This window comes from Scaptodrosophila lebanonensis, unplaced genomic scaffold (assembly GCF_003285725.1).
Source record: "Scaptodrosophila lebanonensis strain 11010-0011.00,11010-0021.00 unplaced genomic scaffold, SlebRS2 tig00000043-arrow-pilon, whole genome shotgun sequence".
Lineage (NCBI taxonomy): Eukaryota > Metazoa > Arthropoda > Insecta > Diptera > Drosophilidae > Scaptodrosophila > Scaptodrosophila lebanonensis.
The window spans coordinates 13355198-13380017 of record NW_022060545.1 but is presented as its reverse complement, the minus strand read 5'-3'; the positions used below and the strand labels follow the sequence as shown (position 1 = coordinate 13380017).

The 24820-nt window shown below is 39.4% G+C and overlaps 3 protein-coding genes across 3 annotated transcripts in view; 2 read left to right on the top strand and 1 right to left on the bottom strand.

Moving 5' to 3' along the window:
* LOC115622522 (peroxidasin) overlaps window positions 1-8260 on the bottom strand; it is a gene marked incomplete at its 5' end in the record, with an annotated part of 46001 nt that extends 37741 nt beyond the window's left edge. The window contains one exon of the mRNA XM_030516486.1: window positions 8082-8260. Within this exon, the coding sequence (XP_030372346.1) occupies window positions 8082-8260 (179 nt within the window). The remainder of the gene's footprint in view (window positions 1-8081) is intronic.
* Window positions 8261-11688: 3428 nt separating this feature from the next.
* On the top strand, window positions 11689-14104 carry LOC115622358 (uncharacterized protein KIAA1143 homolog). The gene is made up of 3 exons (XM_030516272.1): window positions 11689-11861; window positions 11931-12078; window positions 13876-14104. Exons 1-3 carry the CDS (start codon window positions 11754-11756, stop codon window positions 14070-14072), a joined length of 453 nt encoding a protein of 150 aa, XP_030372132.1. The 5' UTR covers window positions 11689-11753; the 3' UTR covers window positions 14073-14104.
* Window positions 14105-19255: 5151 nt separating this feature from the next.
* Window positions 19256-24292, top strand: LOC115622356. The gene is made up of 6 exons (XM_030516271.1): window positions 19256-21901; window positions 22087-22362; window positions 22424-22672; window positions 22774-22953; window positions 23016-23367; window positions 23441-24292. The coding sequence occupies exons 1-6, from the start codon at window positions 19289-19291 to the stop codon at window positions 23443-23445; spliced, it is 3675 nt and encodes a 1224-aa protein (XP_030372131.1). The 5' UTR covers window positions 19256-19288; the 3' UTR covers window positions 23446-24292.
* The last annotated feature ends 528 nt before the right edge of the window (window positions 24293-24820 follow it).

The following is a 24820-nucleotide window of genomic DNA, read 5'->3' as shown; positions in this document are numbered from 1 at the left end:
CACACATACATATACATATGTACAGTAGAAATCGGTAAAAAGAAATGTCTCTGAATTATCTCATATTAGTTTTTATGACAACCCAATCGTTATTGGCAACTGCCACGCGAAAAATTGGGACGAGTTTACTTGAAATTTTGTGTTTCCATTGGAATTAAAACTATGGAATAATTGAAAATGTTGCACAACTGTTTTGAATTTGAGTAACGTGTTTAGTGCGGGTCGTGGATAACGTGAGTTATGCAGCGATCTCAACATCTCTTATGATTCAACTTAACACATTGCGGATGTTGCATTGGATATGAAGACTCGTACCAATATACCACGATAATGCATCGTCAAATTGTGACCCAATTTGTGGTCAAGCACGACCCCAAACACGTTCCCCCTGTTTTCGAAACTCAAACAGAAGTCAAAAAAGTCTCTTCCTAATTGAACCTTACCGGCCGAGTCCTATAACAAGTGTTTACAAGTATTATATACTATTTCTCCCCAATTACTTGAAGCGAATAGATGCAATTTATAATACTTTAAAAAATACTATATATACTACACTAATAATATTCGATAATTAGCAGTTTTAATTAGATTCCTACTTGTATATTGTAGTTTTCGAGCAACGTTTTTTTTTTTGGCTTTTTCGATTAATTCCATTTTTAAAAGTTCGTTCTCATTTGATTATTGGCTTCAACTGCTATGCTGCTTTTATGAATTTGTATGTTTACATTTGTGATTGCTTTTGGCTGGTATCTACTGTGCCTGCACCCAAGATATGTAGTTGGGTGTTCTTCTGCTTGACCAGTTGCTCGGCATGCCGATTTGTGTGTTCGCCTCCACTCTGACATGTCTCTGCTATCGGCTGCAGCCCCTGGACGGCTGCTACAAAATAACTTCACTTATAAATTGTGGCATGTTTTGTTGTTGCTGTTGCTGCTGCTGCTGTTATCTTACTACTTTGCATCTCAGCTCTGTTTCGGTTTTTTTTTCTTCTACTCGACAATCGAGGTAAAGCGTAGCTGCACTAACGAGCATACGAAATGACAAAGCATGTGGACAACTAAGGGGGCTAGAAGCTTGGGGGTGTCCTATGCTGTTGTTGTTGTTGTTGCCGTTGTTCAACCAACGCAAGTGGCACTTTGTAGCATTAAAGCAAAAGAAGAAGTAGAGAGCAAGAACTTTAAATGCAAATTACTAAGCGAAAAAGTCTGTCTGATTGTCTGCCTTCTCTGGTAAGGCAAAGAAAGGAGGGCACAAAAGGCAATCAATAAGATGTTTCTACTGGGCGTGGCAGGGGGTGGGCTGCATTGCGGTGAATTAAAAATGTATACACTTTGATTGACAAACTTCATGTGGCGCTTCGTTGCAATTTGGAGCTCTGCCTTCTTTAAATAATATATACCAAGACCAAGCATTAATTTCGGGTGAAACTAATTTACAATTCACTAACGGACTTTCACAATTTAAGGCCCAAATTGCATTTGCACTATATTCTTGTTGTTGTTGCTGTGGTTGTTATTGAGGCTGTTTTGTTTGATCTGCATGTGGCGCCTGACGGTTCATTTGCATAATTACAAATCGAATTACATGCATTGCAATGCCAAAAGGCGCTTTACAATAGCCACACAATGTATTTGAATTGAATTTATTGAAATTTAAATATCAAGCCACACATGCCAGCAAACTAACAACAGTATCAAATTTGTCAGCAGCATAAAAAAAAACCAAGTATAATAGAAATGTTCGCTAACTCACTATTTATATGCTCTACTAATATGGTTTTTAAGATTATAGGTATCTTTATAAATTATAGACATTTTTATATCAAGATCTAAAGTTCAACATTTATTAAAATCAATTGAAATTGATTTGTGTATTAATAGCATATTTAATGTTTTTCAGCTCAAAAATTTTACAATACTTTATAATTTCAACATGAACGTTAAGATAGCTTTAAAACAAAATTCTAAGCGAAAAGTGAAATAATGTCTTTCAACGCCTACAACCACCCACCCAGATAAGTGTTTGTTTTAATGAAAAGTTTCTATACATTATGTCCGCCTTAGATAAATGCACCTAGATCACGTAGTTCAATAAATTATGGAATGAATTTGCTATGCGGCGCCACAGCGATGGCCCAATTAAAAACCAATATTTTCAATGAATGCTTTCATAATTTCAAGCATGCTCATGTTTTTTTAACATTAAACAAAGAACATAACATTTTCAAGCTTTTGGGCTCTATAGATGTTCAAAATCAACATTAACTAAATGTTTAATAAAATGTCTTGCAGGCTGCATAGAATATTAAAGATGCCCTTCAATTGACTTTAACCTTGCCCCTGCCCTTGCCCCATTCCATTACCTGTAGTGGAGCGGCGATACTAATGGCGCCATCTGCCGACACGGCACAAAATATTGTAACAATTTCAATATTTGCACACAGACATCTGCCAGTGTAGATAAACAGCAAATGTAAAATGCACAAATACAACAACAACAGAGGCAACGAAAACCAAAATAACAATAATGGCAACAACAAAAACTATAGCAATAATGGTGGCAAGCAGCCGGGAGTGCTGAAAAAAGCAAATTTATGCATATTTAATAACAACACACATTTTGTGCAGTCGAAGGCATTTCTCACGCATAAATGCGTCGTGTGTCGGGAGTCGTGAGTCGTGAGTCGAGCGTCGGGAAGAGGGCAAAGAGTAAAGGGTAAAGATATTTTAGCAACGAAAAATTTCAGCAAATAGTTTTGCCAAATACATAGTTTGGCGAGCGTATGTGTGGGTGTGGGTGTGGTTGTGTGTATTGGTAGAACAGAATTTTACCCAAGAATATAAAATATGCTGTCATATTACGTTACACACATGCATACACACATATGTACATACTATCTATACATATATGTACATACATACATACATCTGCAAAGAGGACTAGAAAACTCCGAACATTGAACTAATGCCATCGTACTAATCAAACTTTTTAATATGCCGAGCGCAATGTGTGGCGACTTTTGTTTTAAGAGCACATACATATGTATAAGCACACATACATACATATGTATATGCACATGTGGCATATGTACATATATACCTACACCATCATTTATGGCATGGATCTTACATACAAGTAGTTATTAGATTTCTCCATATACACAGACCATATCATATTTAGCTCATGTGCCGCTCAACCGCCACCGGCTTTAGCATTGCATGTGCGTTTTCTGTGTGCCGGGATGCAAAAGTGCTTGAGATTCTGGGCGGCTGGCTCTAGGCTCTCATATAAAGCTGAGCAGTCAGCCAACCATCCAGGCAGTGCAGCAAACCAGCCGAGCTTCCTACAGTATACATTAGCTAAAACAATTTCTCACATATTAAATGAAATACTATAGTATAGTATTATTGTATTATGTTTTAGTTTAAATTATACAAGTATAATAGTATTAAATTCGTTCATAATTTTTTTTGTATCATTTTCTTTATTAAGAAAAAAAATTTTCTCTTTATTTCAAAAGGGAATTATTTCAAATAGCTCCCTTATCTTTTATTCAACTTAATGAAAAAAATTATTTTTATTTTGATGTGATTGTGATTGTATCGCGAACTTACGTCTTTTCAACAAATTGTAATGGGTTCTTGGTTAATTTTTAAACGCATTTTTTTGTGGCCTAGACGAACACTACTGTACTCGCTGTATAATGACAAAGCAACTGCCTCACACTCCCCCTCCCGCCGCGCACATAACCACACACATATGTATGTGGCAGCTAAAAAATACATACATACAAGTATACGAGTATGGAGGAGGCCAGCTGAAATGCATCATCACGAAATGAAATCAAGTGAATTTATTTAGAGAGCGCCAAGCAAAATGGAAAATGAAAAAATAAAGAAGTGGCAAGTTTTTCATGTACGTGTATGTGAGCGCGTGGGCGTTTATGCTACTAAAGCGAAATGAAGGCTCTCCAACGGATAGGGGTTGACGAATGGGGTTGGGGGCCCAGGCAAGATGATGAATGATGGTCGGCCGTATGTTACATACGAGTAGAGCTCAGCTTCTATTTCGTTGCAAGTTAAATACGCCAAGTAAAAAGTCAAAATGTTTGCGCTTTGTGTTTGTTGCAAGCTTTTCATGAGCTAGATGCCTCGTTTAACTGTATATACTCATACATACATACATACATACATATGTAGCATGTCGCTCAATGGAATAAGAGTAACTGTGTATGTGTATGACAAATTCAAGAGGGCTTGGCGAGTAAGTAAGGCTTTTATAAGATTAGAGGCGAGTCCAAAACTGATTTAAAGCAATCTCGACACCCATTTGGTGATGAGTTTCTATTAAAAAAAAAATAAAGGATTGACTGGGACATAGCTCGTCGTATTTATTAACGTGAGTGTGTGAAAAATCGTAACTTTAATATTTATTCACACGAAAACAAACTGATTTAAAGAGTAATTGTCCCTTCTTTTTTTTTAATTGCTAACATAATGATAGGATTAAACATGGACCCTTTGCGGGCTGGCAGGTTTGTTATTTCTTTATTTGTGGCTACAATTTCGGGTATTTTTATTAAGTTCTGCATCGATAAAGTTCCAATTTGAACGCATAGTAAAATTCGTGCCCATAATTGTTTTAATCTACTATCGCGTCAGTTTGTTTATATAAAAAAGTGTCCTCTCGCACTCACGCAATCTATCCGATTCGAAAATACAATCAATAGCCCAACTCGAACGAGCCATGAGTGACTGCATAAGTTATTCGTAAGAATAGATTTCATTTTGTGTATTTGTTTCAGAAGTGTTATTAATTTATGAAATTAAGACAAAATGACTTAGCCATCAATATCTGTATCTTTTAATAGGCTTCAAAAATACTGGTAAGAATATTTATAATAGAATGTCCTACTCCCGCCCCTCTCCGCTTCAGTCCTTTAACTAAAATAAACTTTATAGCAGTGCCCCGATTTTGATGAAACTTTAAAACTTTTAAACAACAAGTTTGAATGGAAAATCTGAAACAACAACAAAAATTTTTAATAAGTTTACAACGGCTCTGGCTTTAGCAATTATAATATAAAATAAACTATATATGGCTTTTAACCATAATTGAAATTTTAATTCTTTGCCAAAAAACGTTCAAAGAATAATTTATTAAAATTCTTTTGCTTTGATTTGGCACACCATACTATATAGCACATACTCGTATATAGTAAAAGTTTGATTGCCTTTGGGTTACTATAGTTTAACACATGCCATGCACATGAATTGTTTTTGTGTATGCGTGTATGTCTTTGTGTTGATTTTTCAAAGAATTTCGCGCTCGTTTATTTTAAACGACAAACCCACAAAGACCAACAAAGTATGTAAACAAATTCACGCCACTAATAAATTGGGGTGCAATTTTTCGCTTGTCTGTTTATAAACGAACTACATTTTTCGGTTTTGTATAATTAAACAATAGTGTTTTGGAATATTTATGATCTACGTTTAATAAATAGCTGACAGCGTACTCCCAACATACTTGTGTGTTTGTATGGCATATATTTTGCTGAAAGTTTTAGACACAAATGGAATGCAACAAATTAATTAAAAGCGCACAGCAAACGGGCGTAAACGGCAGACAAAGTAAATTAAATTAAAAGTGTGAAATGCAAAATGCATGTCGTGAGTTTTTGTTTTGTTTTGTTCTTGCTGAATTAATTATGCAGCTTACATCTCCACTTGTAAATTAAGATTGATTTATGAAAGCTCTCAAAGAGCTCACAGAGCACCAGAATAAAGTTTAGAAGAAACCAGGCAAATCAACGGTTATGAGCGGGTTGTGGGGTCTGCTCTTTCTACCCGTAAGTCAACAATTCATTTTGTACATCTTTGCAATGGAAATGAAATAGCTGCTAACTCAAATTAAACTTTCCTCAAAGAAAAATAGATAAAAATATAAAGTATGATCCCACAAGCAACAATATTTTAAATAAAACGCCAGCTTGACTTGTTAATTACAAGTATTATATTTTGTATCTTTAATGATTAATCCTATGTCTGTGTTTCTATATAATAGAGTTATTCAAATCTGACAGTCAAATAATGTTAAGCATATTTGTTATATTCTTGTTCAGAGGCCACTTAGAACTTTTCTTTCATGGGTAAATGCAATTCTCAGAAAAAGTAATAGTCTTACGAAACCACCTTTGGTATCTTAGCAAATATTATAAAACAAAAGATGTGCAATCGATTCCACGAAGCATAAAACTAATAATCGACACCGCTTGCTGCCCGGTTTATTGAATTAAACAACTTATTGCTTATTACGTTTAAAAGCTTGATATTGTATATACGAATGAGAGCAAATAGAAGAGCTGCCCTAGTGACTGGCCCTAATGTTATGTTTGTTGGCATTAATCCGGGTCTCGCTGGTATTGGGGGGTAATTAATGTCCCGCTATCCGGTACTAAAATATTCTAAGCTACATGTTGGCAGGTACCATTTGAAAAAGTAGCCACTGTAATTAATATAATGAAGTTAAACGGCAATATTATGCAGGGACCGCAGGTAGATTCGGATTACCCCGTGGCAGGCTTGGAGTACGGCTCTGAGGAAGAGAGTGTGACACCTTTTCTTGGAGAGCTCATCTGGCGAAAACAACGACGATCGTCTAAATAATTTAACCAGCAAATGTTTTATTCAGAATTTCTGTCCGCTGATATTCCTCGATAACAAAGATCATAATATATTGCCAAAAGATCTAACAGGGCATTACAAAGCAGGCATTGGATGTAGAGTTGGATTTGGTGAAGCCCAAAATTGTGGTGGCCATCGGCATGTATCAAGAAGAAGTACTCAGCAAGTCAACGTACTGCAATCGGGAGAGGATTGAAAAAGTTTTTTGACGCATCCAGCTCGGCGTTTCGGTTCCGAAGATAATTGGAGCATTAAAGCTCGGCAAGATCTGGAGAGTTTCAATCTCGGTCTGTTTTTGTATAAACAGACGAACAATTTGGTGTTATTTTTTCAATTTCAAGATCCTTTTAATGCCTAATTTAAGATTTATAAAAAAGTTCATAGTTTTTTTACCTAACTGCTGTAACAATTAAAGAACGTCGAAGACCAATTGCAAAAAATATTATAAGCAACATTTGTTTTTTGGCCTTCCTGGAGAAGTACGAGTAATTTGCGCACAAATTTGTTACTTTTTTAAATACTACGACTATATCTATCTATGCATCTTGAAGTTGCGTTTCAATCAAAACCAATAGCAATGCTATGGGGATTGCAAACCACAACAAATCTGTTTTGGATTTACATGTATAGCTCGAATTTGTGTGCAAATTATTTGTCTGCCATATTATAAGTACTAGGAATATGATGTGAACTAAACGTGTTGGGCGCTCAAATCAGCAAAAAAAAGGATTAAAAACAATGTTTATGGATAAATGTAGTACGGTGGACCTAAGATCCTACATGTTTTACATGAGATTTTGAGCAAACTTTTTTTGAAATTGTTGCGGGAAGGTGACATCATCTGTCGCAGCCTATGGCCTATATAAATAAAAATACATATACTATATGTACTAGTATATATGCATATGCAATGCGGTGCAGCCGCGCAAATATTTATCATAAGCGAAGTCACATGCATCCGTAAACACACATTGAGATTTATATATGTATGTAAGTATGAATGTAGATATGTCGTTATGCAGAAACTTCGGGCGAAATCTGCTGACATATTCAAATAAGTATGAGTATAACGACGTCAAAAATATTTCGCATGCATTTAAACATATGCTCGTAAGTATTTCCGTGCGACAGACGAGAATGGTGATTTGACAAATCTTGTGCGCATTGCTTAGTACGAACTATGCACTGAATATCCTTGCGATAGATATGTACATATGTAGATCCTTGTGCATATTTTGTGGCATCGAAATTAACGCTGCCAGCTTTTCGTTGGAGAACATTAAAAACTAATTTATGGATTTGTGTTGCCTCAAATGCATGCCAAATGTGCAGCATTGACTGACGGCATAAATTTATGCAGGAGGAGAAGGAGGAGAGATTGCAAGTCATACTCACAGCACTTGGGTATCCAGCGGCACTTGGGGCAGGGCAGGGAGATGGGTGCGTATGCAGCGCACCGTGCGCTCGAAGCAATTGCAGCCGGCGGGACAGAAGGCGGCCGCATCAGCCTGGCCCTGGCCAGAACCATGGCTCAGACTTAGGCCGAGCCACAGCAGCAGCGCCAGGGTGGGGAGCCTGACAAGGCGCTGCATGTTGATGATGATGATGAATTGGTGAATCGGTCGGTCGGTCGGTCGGTCGGACGGTTGCTCACTTCACTGCTACTAGAGACTTGAGAAGCTCCAGAAGAAAAAAAGCCGAACGAGCAGGCGAACGCGTCGCGTCTACGGATGCAATTAAAAATTCGTCAAGAGTTGATTTTGTGCGAAGCGGCGCTTGATAAACGCAAAGCAGCGGAAATGTTACGCGCTGGTCACTTACAAGTATAGTTGTTATTATATTTCTATTTTATTTGCCTTCTTTTGTTCAAATGTTTCAGATTGTACGCTTCATTATCACTATTTTTTCAGACCACCAAACCACTGCCACACAGCGACAAGCTATTGCTATTTTTGGCTTTTCAGAAATTTGCCAATGCTTGTTTGTTTACTTGAGAACAATTTTTGAAAATGTTTTTGAAATTGAAATTACGTTAGTATTTATGTTATCGTCTGACTGTGACCGCTCTTTCCAGGTCTGTCCGCGCGCTCCAAATGCCGACAAGCATCTGAAAACGAACGCCACAAGCCCGACCGACAGTTGCACATTGTGCACGAAAAAGTTGCTGCTGCTGCACACACACACACACACACACACACACACACACACACACACACACACACACACACACACACACACACACACACACACACACCCACAGACCAAGACACATGCACATGGAAGCATCGTGGCAATGTGCATGTGCATGGGCAGCAAGGACGGCTGGTGGGTGGGTGGCTGGTGGTTGAGTGGTTGACTGGCAAGCCAGCTGACAGAGCCGTGCCTCGTTCAACACTCGGCAGCAGCAAAAGTAGAAGCTGAAGCTGAAGCAGATGCTGCCACCGGATGCAGTTCGTGATAGCATTTCCTTAGGCGTATGCCCAGCACTAATCGCATCGTGTGAGTTTTGGGCAGCACTCTACAAGAGTCTTAGATAGTCGATATCAGCAGTCACTTTTATAATTACGAGTAGTAGCAATAACAAAGCCACAACTTGGGGTTCGGCCAAGGCCTAATAACACTGCACCAAAAACTAGAAACATCAAGTTTGCTTATTTCGGAACTTTTACTAAAGCTTCGTTTTTAGTCTGGTGTCGAAGGGCCTTAAATGAAGTGCGTAATTGAGACCTATCGAGTAAAATAACAAAATAATGTAAAGTAATAATTATGTATTAAAAGCTTTGTTTCGAAAATTATCAGAACAGAGCCCTTTTCCTGAAGTAAGATAAAAATAATTAGATTTTCACATTCAATTGGTTGACTGTTAAATATTGCAATAGGGAGATGTTTACATTCCATTATTTTATTTTTCAATTTACAAAGTAAAGTAACGTCAGAACTAACCACTTAAGAGTATAATATTTTTTATTCGTTTGGAACTGAGCTTACTAGATTAAAATAATATTTTTTAGAGTGCGTAAAGACTCTTTTTGTAATATACATCTCATTTATTTGTGTCAACAGACTGATTTGGGAAATGACAAGCTATCTATGTAAGTGCAGCAGAGTTTCTGTACGGATTCGAAACATTTACAAAGTTGGGGGAATAAAAGTTTTTATCAGATGCAAATTGTTGCTTTCAATAAATGCATTATACCTAGCGTATTAAACAGTCAATTAAATCCTTTCCATTTCTAAACGCACAAAAAATAAATCCATGAAAACAACTGCCCCGCTTTGAAGCTCTGCTCAACTTTAACACTTAGCCTTGGATCCCTCGTAGCTCCATAAATTTCTCGCTTGTTGCAGGCAACGCTGTTTCTGTTGTCGGCACATTAAACACGACGCCTGCACCGCGGCTAGCAGTCCCACTGCCGGTGCCGCTGCCACTGCCTCTGCCTTGCCATTGCCGGTTGCCACACATTTTAACTGCCATGCCGCAATATATATGCCCACAAGCACCCAGTCCGTCCGTCTGCCCACCAACTATTTGGTATGCAATAAAACCTAGTCGTGGTTGGACGGCGGCTACTCGATTTGTTTTAAATGTGCAAACGTGCACCGACGCGTCGCCTCAATCCTCTCTCTCTCTACCAACTAAAGGGCTAATGCAAAAAAAATAAATCAGAAAAAAGTATACGCCGCGTTGTACAGCCTGAGCAAAATAAAATGTTTTTGACGCTCATTTTTAATGCATCATAGAAAGCGTAGTCTTGGGAAGGGGTGGAGGGCTGTGAAAAAGGAGCATCGAGCAGCATACTCGATTGGCGTACGTCAGCATCGGACGTCGGACATCGACAGCCACTGCTCGCGCTTCGGTGATAAGACGCGGAATCAAATTTAAAAGCTATCAATTCGATATTAGTTTAGGGACTTTGCCGGAGGGGCGTTTGAAAGTACTGGCATCGCTTGCACTGAGATTTACGCGCGTGGCACTTTGACTCTTTTTTTTTTGTTTTTTCCATTGCAGCATATGCAGTTGAGTGGCGCTCATAACCGTTGCAGCTAAGTTTTTTATTTTTTGTGCGTTGTCAAGGAACTGCTTTACTTATTTGGCTTTTGTCGGAATATGTATAACGTTCATGTTTGAAATCAATTTGCAGATGATTTATTGTGTTGCAGGAGCAGGCTGCTGCGCAATGAATGGGGGTGGGCGGGGTTGGAGTGGTTCTATGTTTCCCACTTTATGGCTGCGACAATGGCGCTTGGTATCCTGACGTTGATGAATGCCACTGTGTATTGTTGTGCTGTCAGTTTTGATCAAAATTTAGTCTGTGGCATCAAATTGCAGGTGACGTGGAAAATGTGCAAGTTGTGCGATAGTTTTATACGGCAGTTTTTGGCTTGTCGGGAAGCCCGTATCCCAATTCGCAAATTGATTGTATTTCTCTGCGGAATGAGGGATTCAAATTGCATTTCCAGCTTGCATTTAATTAAAATTTAGTGCTGAAAATATAGACGAGACCAACTACAACAATAGTTGTAGTATTTAAATATTACACCAATTTGGTTGGCGTTTGGCTTTATTTAATTAAAATGCTTCATCGGCTCCAATCCCTATATTGTTTTTTGTTGTTGTTGTATTTGTGCCCGCAAAACAGTTGTTTGCTTATGTACATTTAATTAAATTAGTTTTATAAAATATTTGGGTTTTGGCATCGTAATTTAACAAGAATTATATATATTTATTCCTGTTCGTTAATTAATTTCACAATGCTGAAAGGTTAAAATAATTTTGAGGCGCAATTTTCTCGCTTTTTTTAAATTCAAAATAGTGCTAAAAAGTAACGTTATGAAAATAATGTTACAAAAAAATATGGCGTACTCTTGGATGTCGCAAAGTGATTACCATTCGGCATACAGCACAATCAGCTGGTCAAATTAAGGTTATCGATAAGTATTGTATTTTCCAACACTTTCCAAAGCAACCAGCCGCCCGGTCTAATAGCAACAAAAACAGCGACAACTGACCAGTTTAACGTAGTCAAAACAGAAAAACAGCAGTTCTATTTCCATGTGATCTTTGCTATGTCCAAGCGAAATAATATAACATACGTAAAGCCACAGGAACCCAGCTTTTTGGCCAAGCTCAAGGCAGAAATCGGCTTTAAAGAGGGTCCAACTGTCGACACTAAGGTAAGGATGCAAATAACCATTTAAAAGCTGCCAAACATTTGCTAATGTTCTATTTTTTTCTTTATTTAGCGCCAGAGATTGGACCAAGACGCCCACGATTCTGATTCGGGAGAAGAGCGGCCGGAACGCGACGACGAACAGCCTCAGATTGTCGTCTTGCGAAGTGGAGATCTCACTGCTGAAGAAGTGGCTGCGGAGCAGCAGCGCTTAGCTAAAGGTATGGTAAAGCGAAAGTGTGTTTGTATATAGAAACATACATATGTATGTATGCTGTGCAAGGTGGTTGCATCTTTAGGGCACTGCCATATCCTCCTCCCGGCTCCGAGATGGTTTTCCATTCTCGGACGCAAACTCCCATTCCCATTCAAAAGCCAGACACACACACACACATCCATGCATCTATGCACGTACATATGTACGATTGTTTGTCTGTATGCGTGTCGGTGTGTGTGCGTAGGTAGGATGTAGTTATCGTCTGGCTGTGGCTGAATTTCAGTGTTGAGTCAGAATCGAGCGTCGGTCGTCGTTTGCGTCGTTTCCACGCTTCTTTCACGCCATTATTTTTGCCCTACGCTGCTTTTTTATTCGTGTGTGCGTGTTCGCGCGTGTGTGCGTTTTACATTTTTGCAATTGATAAATTTTAAATAAAACATAAACAAAACGTCACAAAATTTGTGCAAAAACCAGTGCAAGTAAATGTGAATTCGATTCCGTTACAAAGGCCAATTCAATTTTTCAGTTGTACGTCATCATGTTATGTGAAAAAAATTTTGAATGCATTTCATTTCCTTGTCGATGGCGATGGAAAATTGATTTCATACTAACTTCATTCTAACCTCGAAAACATGCATATCTCGTCCGTCCGTGGCTAAAAGTTTTATGTTTTTCGTGCAACTTGCCACGCCCGCTAGCATGTGCTGCCCACCGCCGTCATCGATATTATTGTGCTAAGGTTTATAATAATGTCGCCATAGTGACCACCAGGACAGTCCCAAATTATTCCTTGGGGAGAATAAAGAAGTTTTGGTTTGCAATTAATGCCAGCGGAGCACCCCAGGCACACACACAGACACATCAACATATGTACATACATACATACACTTGCACAAAGGCGAAGCATACACACTGACATTTTCATTGGGGGCTCCGCTAAAGCAGAGCATGTGATGAAAATCATAGCCAAAGTGAAGCGCATGATAAAGCAGCCGGCAAAGAAGTTAACAAATAACGGCGACCCACAGTCAAACCAACAACAGCTGCCAGTCTTTCGCTCTTGTTGTTGTAGTTGTCGTCAAAGCAAAAACACCCGCCACCGCCGCACACTCCATTGTAGCAGCCGCCGTCAATGCTGCTGTCTCTGCTGCTGCCAGAAGGCCCGCGCAGAAAATCGGATGAAAACGTAGGAAAGAATGAAAAAGGCAACAAAGCGGGAGAGACGATGATGATGAACGAAGCAAGCAAGCATTCAAAAAAGAAGAAGAGGAAGAGCATGGCAAGTGGCTTGACGACGACGTGAACGGGTCGTACGCTGGCGGGGCAGGGGAAGCGGTCGTCGTCCCCACCATCATCGTCGTTGGTCCGTCCGTCTGTCTGTCTAACCGTCCGCACGTCGTTAGGTTGCGAATTCGGTACGGTGGCGACAATGCTGAGGTGGATGTGGCTATGGTTTTAGGAAAGGTGGCGGGAGTGCGGCAAGGGGCTTACCACGCGGGCACTACGCTGCGTCGCAAACTGAGAAAACGCTCGCGCAAGCGAGAATAAGCAAAAATATCTTTTCGGATTCTGTCTGAATCGCATTTTTTGGGCGAAGGGGCGGTGGGAGGCTACAAGTTTGTGCAGCGGGTTGACAAGTGCAAAAACTTAACTTTTTAACTAACCCACAAGAAACCAATAATAAATTAAATACATATCTGCAGAATTATCAATAGTATGATGTCTGTACTTTGTGTGTATACTTTGGCTAATGTACAATTGTTGCACATTTTGTGCGCCATCTGCTCGCTCCTCCTTACAGAAGAAGCTGAAAAGCCTGCGGACTTAAGCCAACCCATCGTGTTCAAGCAACGCGTTAAACAGCCAACGGTTGAGGTTCAGGCCAATAAAAGCGAATCAAAGAACAAGAAAGCCGAACGACGCAAGAAATCCAAAGCGAGCAGCAGCAAATTGTCCTTTAACGAAGACGACGAGGAAGAAGCAGCCGATACGGATTAAACCCCAGAACACTTCCTAAGGACTTCTTTGAATCGTCGTCGTCGTTTTGCATTGTTTGCTGTTAATGCTGAGGTAAGAACAGGCTTCCAATTTATATTATGTATATTAATACGTAGTTGTTACACTAAAATTAATCTTTCTTCGGGGCAATGTTAAGTTATAAATATGTGTATTGTTACTAAACAAAAGTTAACAAACGGTAAAATTAAATTAAACAATCTAGATTTTAAAACAAAGTTCCTATAAATCGCATCTTTCAGATACAATTTTACCATCTGTCAGATAGATAGATCCTTCAGATGTTTATAAACTTCTTTTAAATAATAGGCAAGCATACTATATATTATAATTGACCTTCAATGTTTGATCCAATTTAATAATCCGTTTTATTAGTACAAATCTTCAAATAGTAATCAAATATCATCCTATTTCATTAGCAAATTTTAAAAAAGTCATCATTCAGTCATATTACTTTCACACTCATACAACTTTCATATCTATCAGATACTTTTAAATTATTACATAACTGGTATATAGTTACCTTGAAGTCGATAACTATATGCAAAGATCTTGTTTCAGTCTTACAACAAATGAGTTTTTGTATTTTTCTTGCAAATCGTTTTATTTTTTTTTACTTTAACTCTTAGTAAATTCTATATGACTATGTCGTTAATTGAAGAATAATTGTGTTTATTAAAAAACACATTTCGGTATACATCGCATCTAAGTTTCTTTACATTTCATCGTCATCATAAATAGTTATTTTTCAATTACTAATTAAATTGTTTTCTGATTAAAGAAATATGTTCATAAAAATGCAATTTATCTGCGCACACAACTATATTTTCAAATCTATAAAATCATCAACATATTTTATTTACTCACAACATATTTGGCTATTTGAAACTACGTTTCAAGGACTGTTTTAATCGAACTACAAAGCTACACAAAGTTTTGTAAAAGTTCATTAATTTACTTTAATTTCTTCCTTTTCTGCAAAACATGTAATTTTTGTCCATTTTATTGTTTTTTGATTCGATTTACATACTTCTCACTTTGTGTGGTAGCTTATTTTTGAGCTCAGCATTTCTTTTTGTAATCAGTCTATAGAAATGAAAATGAAAAAGTTAAATTGCTGGCTTAAATGAAACAATCAACGAATAAATTAAAACTATTAAAACAATTGCGAAGTAGTAGTATATTTTACAAAAGCTAACTAAGCTATTTGTTGAAAGGCTAAAGCAAAAGCAACAAACCGTCTTTCAAGGACTGGGAAAATCGATTTATCAACTCGCTCCTAATTAGTGTAAAGATGTGGTCAGAAGTAAATATTCGTTTAACGAAATAGATGGAGTTTTCAACTGACTGAACTGTACCTTATTGTCTTTCAAAATATAAGTAGTACATACTTAGATTTTGTGAACTTAGTTTAATTTTCTATCATCCCTCTACACATCAGTTAATTGTATGCTCAAGCTTGCAACTTCTTAATGATTTAAATCATAAACAAATAATAAAAGGCCGAGAAAAAATGTTTTTGTCCTAAGTGTTGATTTTGAAACATATCGATTTTTAGTTGGAGTGCCGATTTGAATATTATTTTTGTATAGTTGGCTATGAGGACTGATCAGAGTGGTCAACCATTTCTTTTCGGACGTCTAACTAGCTCAAAAACTGTCAGATCTTGCATAGAGATGTCTATCAGTACTATTTTATGTTCTTCCTGATCGCTATTGTATTTCAATTATAAATTTAAAAATGTTCATATTCATGTAGAAAGGGAAAACGTTTCATTTCAGACCCATAATGTGACATTTGAAAATAAGTTTAAAACATTTTAAAATTTCGTTAATTTCGTGTTTAGGCGTGTCCTTTCGATCCTATTTACTTACGTTTTAAATGAAAGTAACTGATACAGTTTTTAATTTGGTATTACAAAATTTAATCCAAATACATATGTATGTATGTATATACGAGTATCTATATACATACATATATGGTATTTCAAAACAGGTAGCTAATATCTAAATTTTTTCAGTTCATTGCTTACAAGTTCGAGCATTGAATATACATACATACATATGTATGTATGTATGTAAAAGGTGTAGCCTTAATTTGACCGATGGCATGGCAAAAAGGTCACGTGTATGTATAACATAAAATGTTATCGTGCATTATAGTTTGAGTATTAATGAACCCGTAGGTGAATGCTACCAGTTGCCGATCACGGGGGTGAGAAGCGGGTTACTTTCAAATTTGTACTTGCATAAAGACCAAATCACACACACATTCAAACATACATTCAAACATACATTAATACATACAGCCATGCTCGCATGCATACAAACACAAATACGTATACATACATATAGATGTATGTCTATATGTATATATGTACATATATATACATATAGCTATACTGTACTAACTATGCAGGAGTGATAGAGAGGTAACGTAATCTGAAATAAGTTGGAAAAGAAGAAGAATCAGCGCCAACAAAAGTATCGTGATGAGTATACAGTTTTAAAACTTACAGACGGGGCAGTAGCTTGTATATGTGTGTGTGTATTTGAGTGTGTGTGTGTGTGTCGAACGGGGGGAGCGTTTTATTGGCATAAGTTGGAGATGTTGTTGTAATGAAGAACGTGGCATCTAAATGCCCTAATTATGTGAACTTATATGGCTGTATTACCAATAGTTTTTTTTTTGCACTTGCAATTTCAAACATGCCACACACTTGGCGCGCAACGCTCAGATGCAATTTCGTTAAAATATCTAAGAAATACGCAGCCGGCAGTAGTAGCGCAATACAGAACCCCGAGTGACATGGCAGCGCGCAGCAATGCCGTTTCAGTTTTGTTTTGTTCATTTCGTTCGTGGCGCGCGTACAATTGTCAAATTTGTTTTCCCCTGCCCATCCATCCATCCATTCACATGGGTGCGCACAACTACAATGACAGAGCGGAACCAACGGCGTGTGCTTCACATTTACATTCGCTATGTTTGAGCAGAATTGTTGTTAAATGCCGCTCTCTTTCATAGCCTGCTCTCTCTCGGCGCAGCGCACAGATGTGTCGCTACTGGGACTGCGATTAGCGCCAAAAAATATATGTTTAAAATTACATTAATGTTTGTTTTGAATACAGTTTTTAATGCAATTCTCATATCGGCGTGCAGCATTGTTTCGATAACACCGATAAAGTGCCGCGCCGTAGGCAACACTGTGCGCTTAATGTTAGTCACATGCAACTCTGTGTTTGTGGCGCCAGTGGCGATGATTTTTCCGCTTACCACACATTCGTTTCCAGTTTGCCTTGTTGTTGCTGCCGCAGCCGTTCTTTCTAAGAGCAGCGTCTCTTTTTTTTTACCCCATTCGTGTGTCGACAATTTTGGTGTTTTCATGCTGCTGCCGCACGCGTGTTTTCCAAAATCTTTTGTTTTTGTATTACAAACTAATGTGAATAGAAGAAGAATGCAAACAACAACCTGCCGTTAAATAAAGTGTGTACATTTGAATGTGACGTAAAATGTAAATGTAAGTTGCGTGGGTGCTTGTGCTCCTGTTCTATTTACATAAATAACGACAAGAAAAATATGCAAATAGAATCTGCAAATCTGTAGATTGGGATGATTGTTCGCCTAAATATCACTTTGTTGTTGCGGTGGTGCACAGCGTAGTTTTAGTTCGCACAAAGCTATATACATACCTATATATATGTATATATAAATATATGTATATACATACATATAAACATATAGAAACACCACTACATGCGCTCATACAAACATACACACGGACGCACACAACCACAAAACACGCTCCTGTACCTATACTCCACTATGCCCCGCTTGTATCATGCTATGCCGCTCAATTCGTGCGCTTGTTGGGCTACCAACACACCAGCCAACCAACCAACACCACAGAGCCAACGTCGTCGTAGTCGTTGCCGTCGTCGTCATCGCCTCACCGGCGGCGACCGCCCGCCCTCTAGTCCGTCTGCATGTCCGTTTGTAGCTATGTATGTATATGCATGCATATATATATATGTACATACATATATCAGCGTGTATATATAGAATGTACATATGTATGTATGGGTGTTTGTGCGCCTGTGCTCGTTTGTTGGTACAATATATATTCATATATACATATGTATGTGTGTGTGATTGTTTGTTTGTATGTCAATCGTGCATTTGATGTGCTCGGTTACTGTTCGTATATGTATGTATATTATATATACATATGTACGTATGTACAAAGGTACATTTATATATATACAAATATATAATTACATATTTACATGTATATATACATATATATGTATGTATGTATGTTTGTTTTTTGCTAAAATTTTAACGCAAAAACTCCCATTACATATTTACATAAACACGTTTTTATATAATTACACTCCAAATACATATTTATTTACACGGTATATAAAGCAGCGCATATATGTACATATGTATCCCATACATACATATATAATTGTATTTTAGTTTTAATCCAATATGGCAGCCATTTTGTATCAATCCAGTCTTTTTCCAACCGTCTGTCGAACCGCCCAGTCCCCGTTCTGTCCCGTCCCCGCCCTCGTTAACTGAATTGGTTTTAATTCACCTAGATTTCAATTTTTCGGTGATTGTTACTTAGTTTTTGTGATTTGTTCTTTTCTTTTTTGCAATTTTAGCTCTTTTTCCTCTACTCTTTGTTCAGTTGTTTCGCACATTATGTGCTACTGGCTACTTTAGTTTTCTTTTACGTGCCAATTTTTCCGGTTCAACTATGTAAGAGAGCTATTAAGTTATATTCGATTCAGATGTGTTTTGTTATTCAATTTGATGTTGTCAGTCAATATACATCATACATACATATATAGATCTAACTATATCTGAAGGGAGACATTTTGTACAAAAATCGTAATATTTATACAAAAGGAAAAAACAAACATTTTTTTGTGTATAAAAAAATTGTTCAAAAACTTTAAAATCTAAAATCTGTAAATATTTGCAATATCTTTGTATAAACTTTAAAAAAAAATGCTGTAGATATATGCATATCTTGGTTTATTTGAGTCATAACGCCTACCCTTTATAAACTTTCAGAAACAACACCAACCTGCCGGCTCAAAAATCACCCGCACGTCGATCACGCAGAAGCGTCAGAGTCACAATAAAACGACTAAGGCACATTCCAACAACAACAGAACAAACGTCAAATGACTGAAGTCGATGTCGTCTTGCCAGAGGGCGTTGCCGAGCCCACAAATAAACTTGCGTCAAGCTCACCGTCAAAAGAGGGGTCGGCGTCATCGATAGAGGCAGTAGCAGCAACAGAATCTGAATCCGAACAAACTTCAGGGGAATTGGTCAATAAACAGCAGGAAAGCGATAATGATGAGCAACTGACGTTGGAATCTAATAGCAACGACGATAGCAACAAAGGTGTCAAAGATGTGGTCAGCGATGATGCTTCCACTCCAGTCTCACCACCGCAGCCAGCAAACGAGGAGATCGTAGTTGCCATGGAAGTAGATGACAATGATATAGAGGAGGGTGATGTCGATGGCGAGGATTCACAGATCACAAGCTCCACAGAGAATGGCACTGGCAAAGAGCAAAAACTCAATGAAGTTGACGGGGATGAAGACGAGGAAGTGACCACCAATGGTGATCACGATGAAGATGATGATGTTGACAAAAGTGCATCTACAGCAGAGAATACTTGCGATAGTGAAGATCCGCTTGCAGCAGCTCAGGCCGATGAAGTAGTTACGGAGGACGAAGAGACGTCGATTGCTCCAAAAAAGTCCGATGAACTACTCGACGAGGAGGAGAGTCAGGAAAGTGGCACAGCAAAAACTTTAAGCGATTCTTCAGGGCCAACGGGAACTGACGAAAAAGGTGAGCAGGTGGACCGGAAAACAAATGCCATTAATGGCTATGTAGGTAGCCCGAAGGCAGACAGTGCTGACTCTCAAAAGTTGGAATGTCCAGCCACTGGAAATACGGAAAAGGAAAATGGACAGGCCAGTGCAGCTGAGGCAAAGGCAGCAGCCACAACGAGAGGCGATGCAGGCGTTGTCAATCTCGACGACGAAAGTGATGAAGATGTCGAAATGAATGAAGCAAAACCGAAGGTGACGGAACAGCCGCCAATCATTAAGGATTTTGTGCAGCCAACAAAAACACAAGTGGTTGCCTTAAGTGGCACAGAATCCTCAGATGATGCAGTTCTGATAGCCTCTGACTCGGAATCGGAAATGATTATCGACACTGCATTGCCGACTAAAAAAGCACGAGTACCGGGAATGGCAGTCACATCCGCACCCACGCCAAAGCCTGCGGCTCCAATTGTGGAAGATGAAGATGACGACGATGATTGCGTGGTCATCGAGGATGACACACCGCCAAGTAATTCACCCAACGAGGTGAACAAGCGCAAAAGCGCCGCCATCGATCTCGACGAACTGCAGCAGCAGCCGAACAAGCGGCAACGGAGCTCTACGCCTTCGGGCCTGGGCCAGCTTACAATAAAGGATGCGCGCTCACTAATGCCACACGAAGCTCCGACGGTATCGTCCTCCACTTTACCACGCGATACCGTCTATCCAGTGACCATAACCAATGCAGTCACTGGAGTTGCAACCAATTTGGGCCCCATTGGACCGCCCAAATTGATGCCCATGTCTGCCGCTAATACAAATGTAAACGCGCCAATGCTCAATCCGCCAACGTTATCGTTCAGCGGCCTGCCAAGCATGACCAACAATGCCACCCTGCTGCCAGGATTAACAGATGACATGTATGTGCTGGAGGCGCCTTCCTTTATAGTGCCCTATATCTACGAGAAACCGCCCAATGACAACATACGGAACGTTATCAAGGACATTGAAACCAAGTATGCCCTTTCGCCCGAAGATCTGGCTGAGGCGGATAAGTCGGATGAATTTGATATGATCACGGAGCAGAATAAAGAGGTTAAGCCAGCGGACCAGCAGGAGGGGGGAGGCAAGAAGAAAAAGAAGCGCGGCGATGACGAATCCTGGTCCGAACAATCGGACGATGATGATGATGAGGACGATGACGATGACTCAGAGTCCGGTATGCGCACCAAAGTGCTCATCAAGGAGGCAAGCGATGATTTGACCGCACTGAAGGGGGCCATCAAGCCGGCCGCCGCTGTGGCTCAGTCGGGCGGCGGCGCTGCCGCTACACCGGCCAAACCAGGCCAGGAAAACTACTTTGAAAGCCCGCTGGGTAAATTCTTTATGGACATTGGTGTCGGCCTCGTCCAGGAGTATGTGCAGTCCGATTTGTTGCGATTACAAAAGCGAAAGATGCGAAAATCTCTTTCGCGCGATCCCAAGGACTTCGAGATGGCCATCAATGCGCTGTCGGGCAATTTGCAGGCCTCCAAAACGAAAAACGCACCCTACAAGTTCACCATGAAACGCTGTGAATTCTGCAACTTCAAGTCCGAATCAGCTCTTTCGATGGCCAATCACTATGAGACGCCGCACATGAATGGCGTACTATACAAATGCAATTTCTGCACCTTCGAGATTCGCAACGCCACCGAAATTGTCTATCACATGGAGGCGGTGCACAATATTAAGGCGCGACTTATAAAACCACTCCCCTACCATCAGTGTCCAAACTGTGGCTTCGAGGACAATGGCAAGGCCAAGCTGGCGCGCCATCAACCGGTGTGTGCCAAGAAATTCCGACCTGAGCTAAATCTGGCACCACCAAACGATTGGGAAGCACCTGCCAAAATACCGCGTATTAAGCCCAGACATGGTCTAGTGGGCACAGCGACGGCTTATCAGGTGAGTCCTTCAAAAATATCTTAAAGCAATAGTTTTTGACTCAAATTGTAACAACACTTTGTATGTTGATAATTATGAAGTCTGTCTTTAATCTAAAACGGGCTTGGACATTAATTTCACTTAGGCTCACTTAGTACAATTGATCCATTCTAATGCAACTTCCTCATAATTTCTTATCATTACAGGCCATGGCAGCCCAGGCAGCGGCACAGAAGGCCGCTTTGGCCACCATACAGCAACAGCAGCAGGCAGCAGCAGCAGCAGCTCGCAACATGCAGGCGGCAGCTTTGGCAGCTCAGAATGCGGCCAAGATGCGACAACGCTCGCCACAGTTGCCCAAAGCGTTGCCACAGGGCAACAATATGGTACGCAATCCGGCACCCGTTCGTGGTGCCGTATCCACTGCCGCCAATATAGCGTTACAGAACAGTTACCAACTAGCTGCCGGGCAACTTGTACAGGTTCGTTATTACTAAAATATCTGAATAGGCCGATTACTTAATTTGAATTTCACAACGACAGCAAGCTGCAAAGAAACCCGTGGCTGGCCAGCCAAGCATCTCAATAACGCCACTACCTCGTCAAAGTGCGGCTACCAGCGGCGCGGCCGCCTCATCCAGCAAAATGCCACAGGCACCAGCCGGCATGAAGCCCGGCCAGAGTCCCAGCGGTAACAACAAGACACAGTTTGTCATTTGCGAGATATGCGATGGTTATATCAAGGATCTGGAACAGCTGCGCAATCACATGCAATGGATGCATAAAGTAAAGGTATGGATCGAAATAAGAAAGTCCATCTATTATCTCATGAAAAGATAATAATTATCTTCATGCGATTCCGTTATTAATACATCTTTTTGATCATCGAATAGATACACCCCAAAATGATCTACAATCGTCCGCCGTTAAATTGCCAAAAGTGTCAATTCCGGTTCTTTACGGATCAGGGCCTGGAACGGCATTTGCTTGGCTCACATGGCTTGGTCACAAGCTCTATGCAGGAGGCCGCCAACAAGGGTAAAGATGCCGGACGCTGTCCTGTGTGTGGCAGGGTAAGTTTGAGTTTCAATCATTTCTATTGCGTTTAATACTCAATCGAATACTTCACCTACAGATGTATCAATGGAAGCTGTTGAATCATGTATCTCGAGATCATCACATGACACTCAAGCCTGCACATTTATCCTACAAATGCACGGTATGCACGGCGACATTCGGCATGTACAAACAGTTTGAGACGCATGTCTATACTGCGCACAGCACCGTGGCTAAGAAGGCCATGGACAGCAAAAAGAATAGCGCACAGTCAGCCGGTGCGGGCATGTCCAGCAGTGGCATGTCGCGCAATTCGTTGGGCGCAGCAAACGACTCGCTTCTAAAGCCCTTGAAGATCAACGATGAGATCACCATCATACCACAGCCCGCATCGAAGGCACGCATCACAAATATGGAGAGTCATGTAATAGGTAAGTACCTAAATTGAATGATCGTTAAAAAGTTCCTTAATTCTAATTAAATGTACTTTCATTGCGATTGCAGATTGAACAACGCATTGGGTCAACCAAATACAAAAGAAAACCAATCTCGCATAGTTACGGCATTAGCCGAGCGTTAGGAGTAGTTTTTAATCTGAGCTGCGCTTAGCTGCTTGGGTGGGACTCACAAGTTTAGACCGCATAGTTTTTGTAAGAAGGAAGGAGTGTATAAAACGTAAACAATTTATTTTAAACACAACTAGAACTTTACACGCTATATTTGGTTAGCCAAGGAGGAGCCGCTTACACAGGATAGAAGATACTAGTTACGCAAATAGTTACATACGTTTAAGCTGAAGTCGAGTGGCGTTAGAATGGACACAAGTTGAAGTTGTAGCTACTATTAAACATATACATAAAGCCGTAAGAGCGCATCGTCTGAAATGACTATGTAAATTAGTTAAAAACTAAAAAGCTATTTATACGAATATCATCTAAATGTGTGTTGAGTATGTATATACATTAAAAAACCGCCACCTTCACACATCCCCCACGTATAACTCTTCTCCACACACAAAAAACGAGAAGAAACATTTATATTAAGAGAGCTCAGTTTTGATTTAATTTAGAAGCAGAACAGGATTTACGTAAACAGAATAGAAAGTGTTTTGTCGTGTGGCTTAAAGGGAAGGAGAAGGAAGGGTCTAGCGGTTCAGGCGTTCAACATTTTAATTTTTGTGTAAACGTTTAAACATTATATTTATCTTACTTATATCTATTAATATTACAAATATATCATCTATTACTTTTAAGAACATGTACTACAGTTAAAATGCAAAACAAACAATACAAAACAGCAAAAACAAACTGAAAATGCGAAAAATTAAAAACCTAGTTAATATAAACCCTCAAACAATTTGTTGTGAATTTTAATTTTCAAATCTCATGTTTGTGAATGGAGCAATAATTTGAATTTAGACAGCGGGGGTGATCAGTGTCTGTATAGGAGGAAAGGGAATTAGGTTTTCAATATACTGGGTGTGTTTTGAATCTATGAGACGAAATCCTCCAGAGGAGGAACAGAACATTGTTAAGAAGTGCTAAGCCATGGCAGATGCAATCTATTATTCAGCCTTCAAACTCATTTAGTAGTGCGTATCAAGTCCTTCTTCTCCGCCTTAGTATATTTATGAAATTTCGAATTTGAAATTTTCTTTTTAGGTTTTTTTTCAAACGCACCATTGTAAACCAGGCGGATATAATTCTGCAGAAGGCGGCTTAAATTTGTGGCCAATAAAGTTTAAAAAGTGTAGCATACTTTACAGCGGCAAAATTTAATTTTTCAAAGCAAGACGGACATCGCTTTATCGACTCGTTTTGCTATCCTAATTAAGAATATATTCACTTTGGAGGAACCGTCATGCCTCTTTCTGTGTGATACATA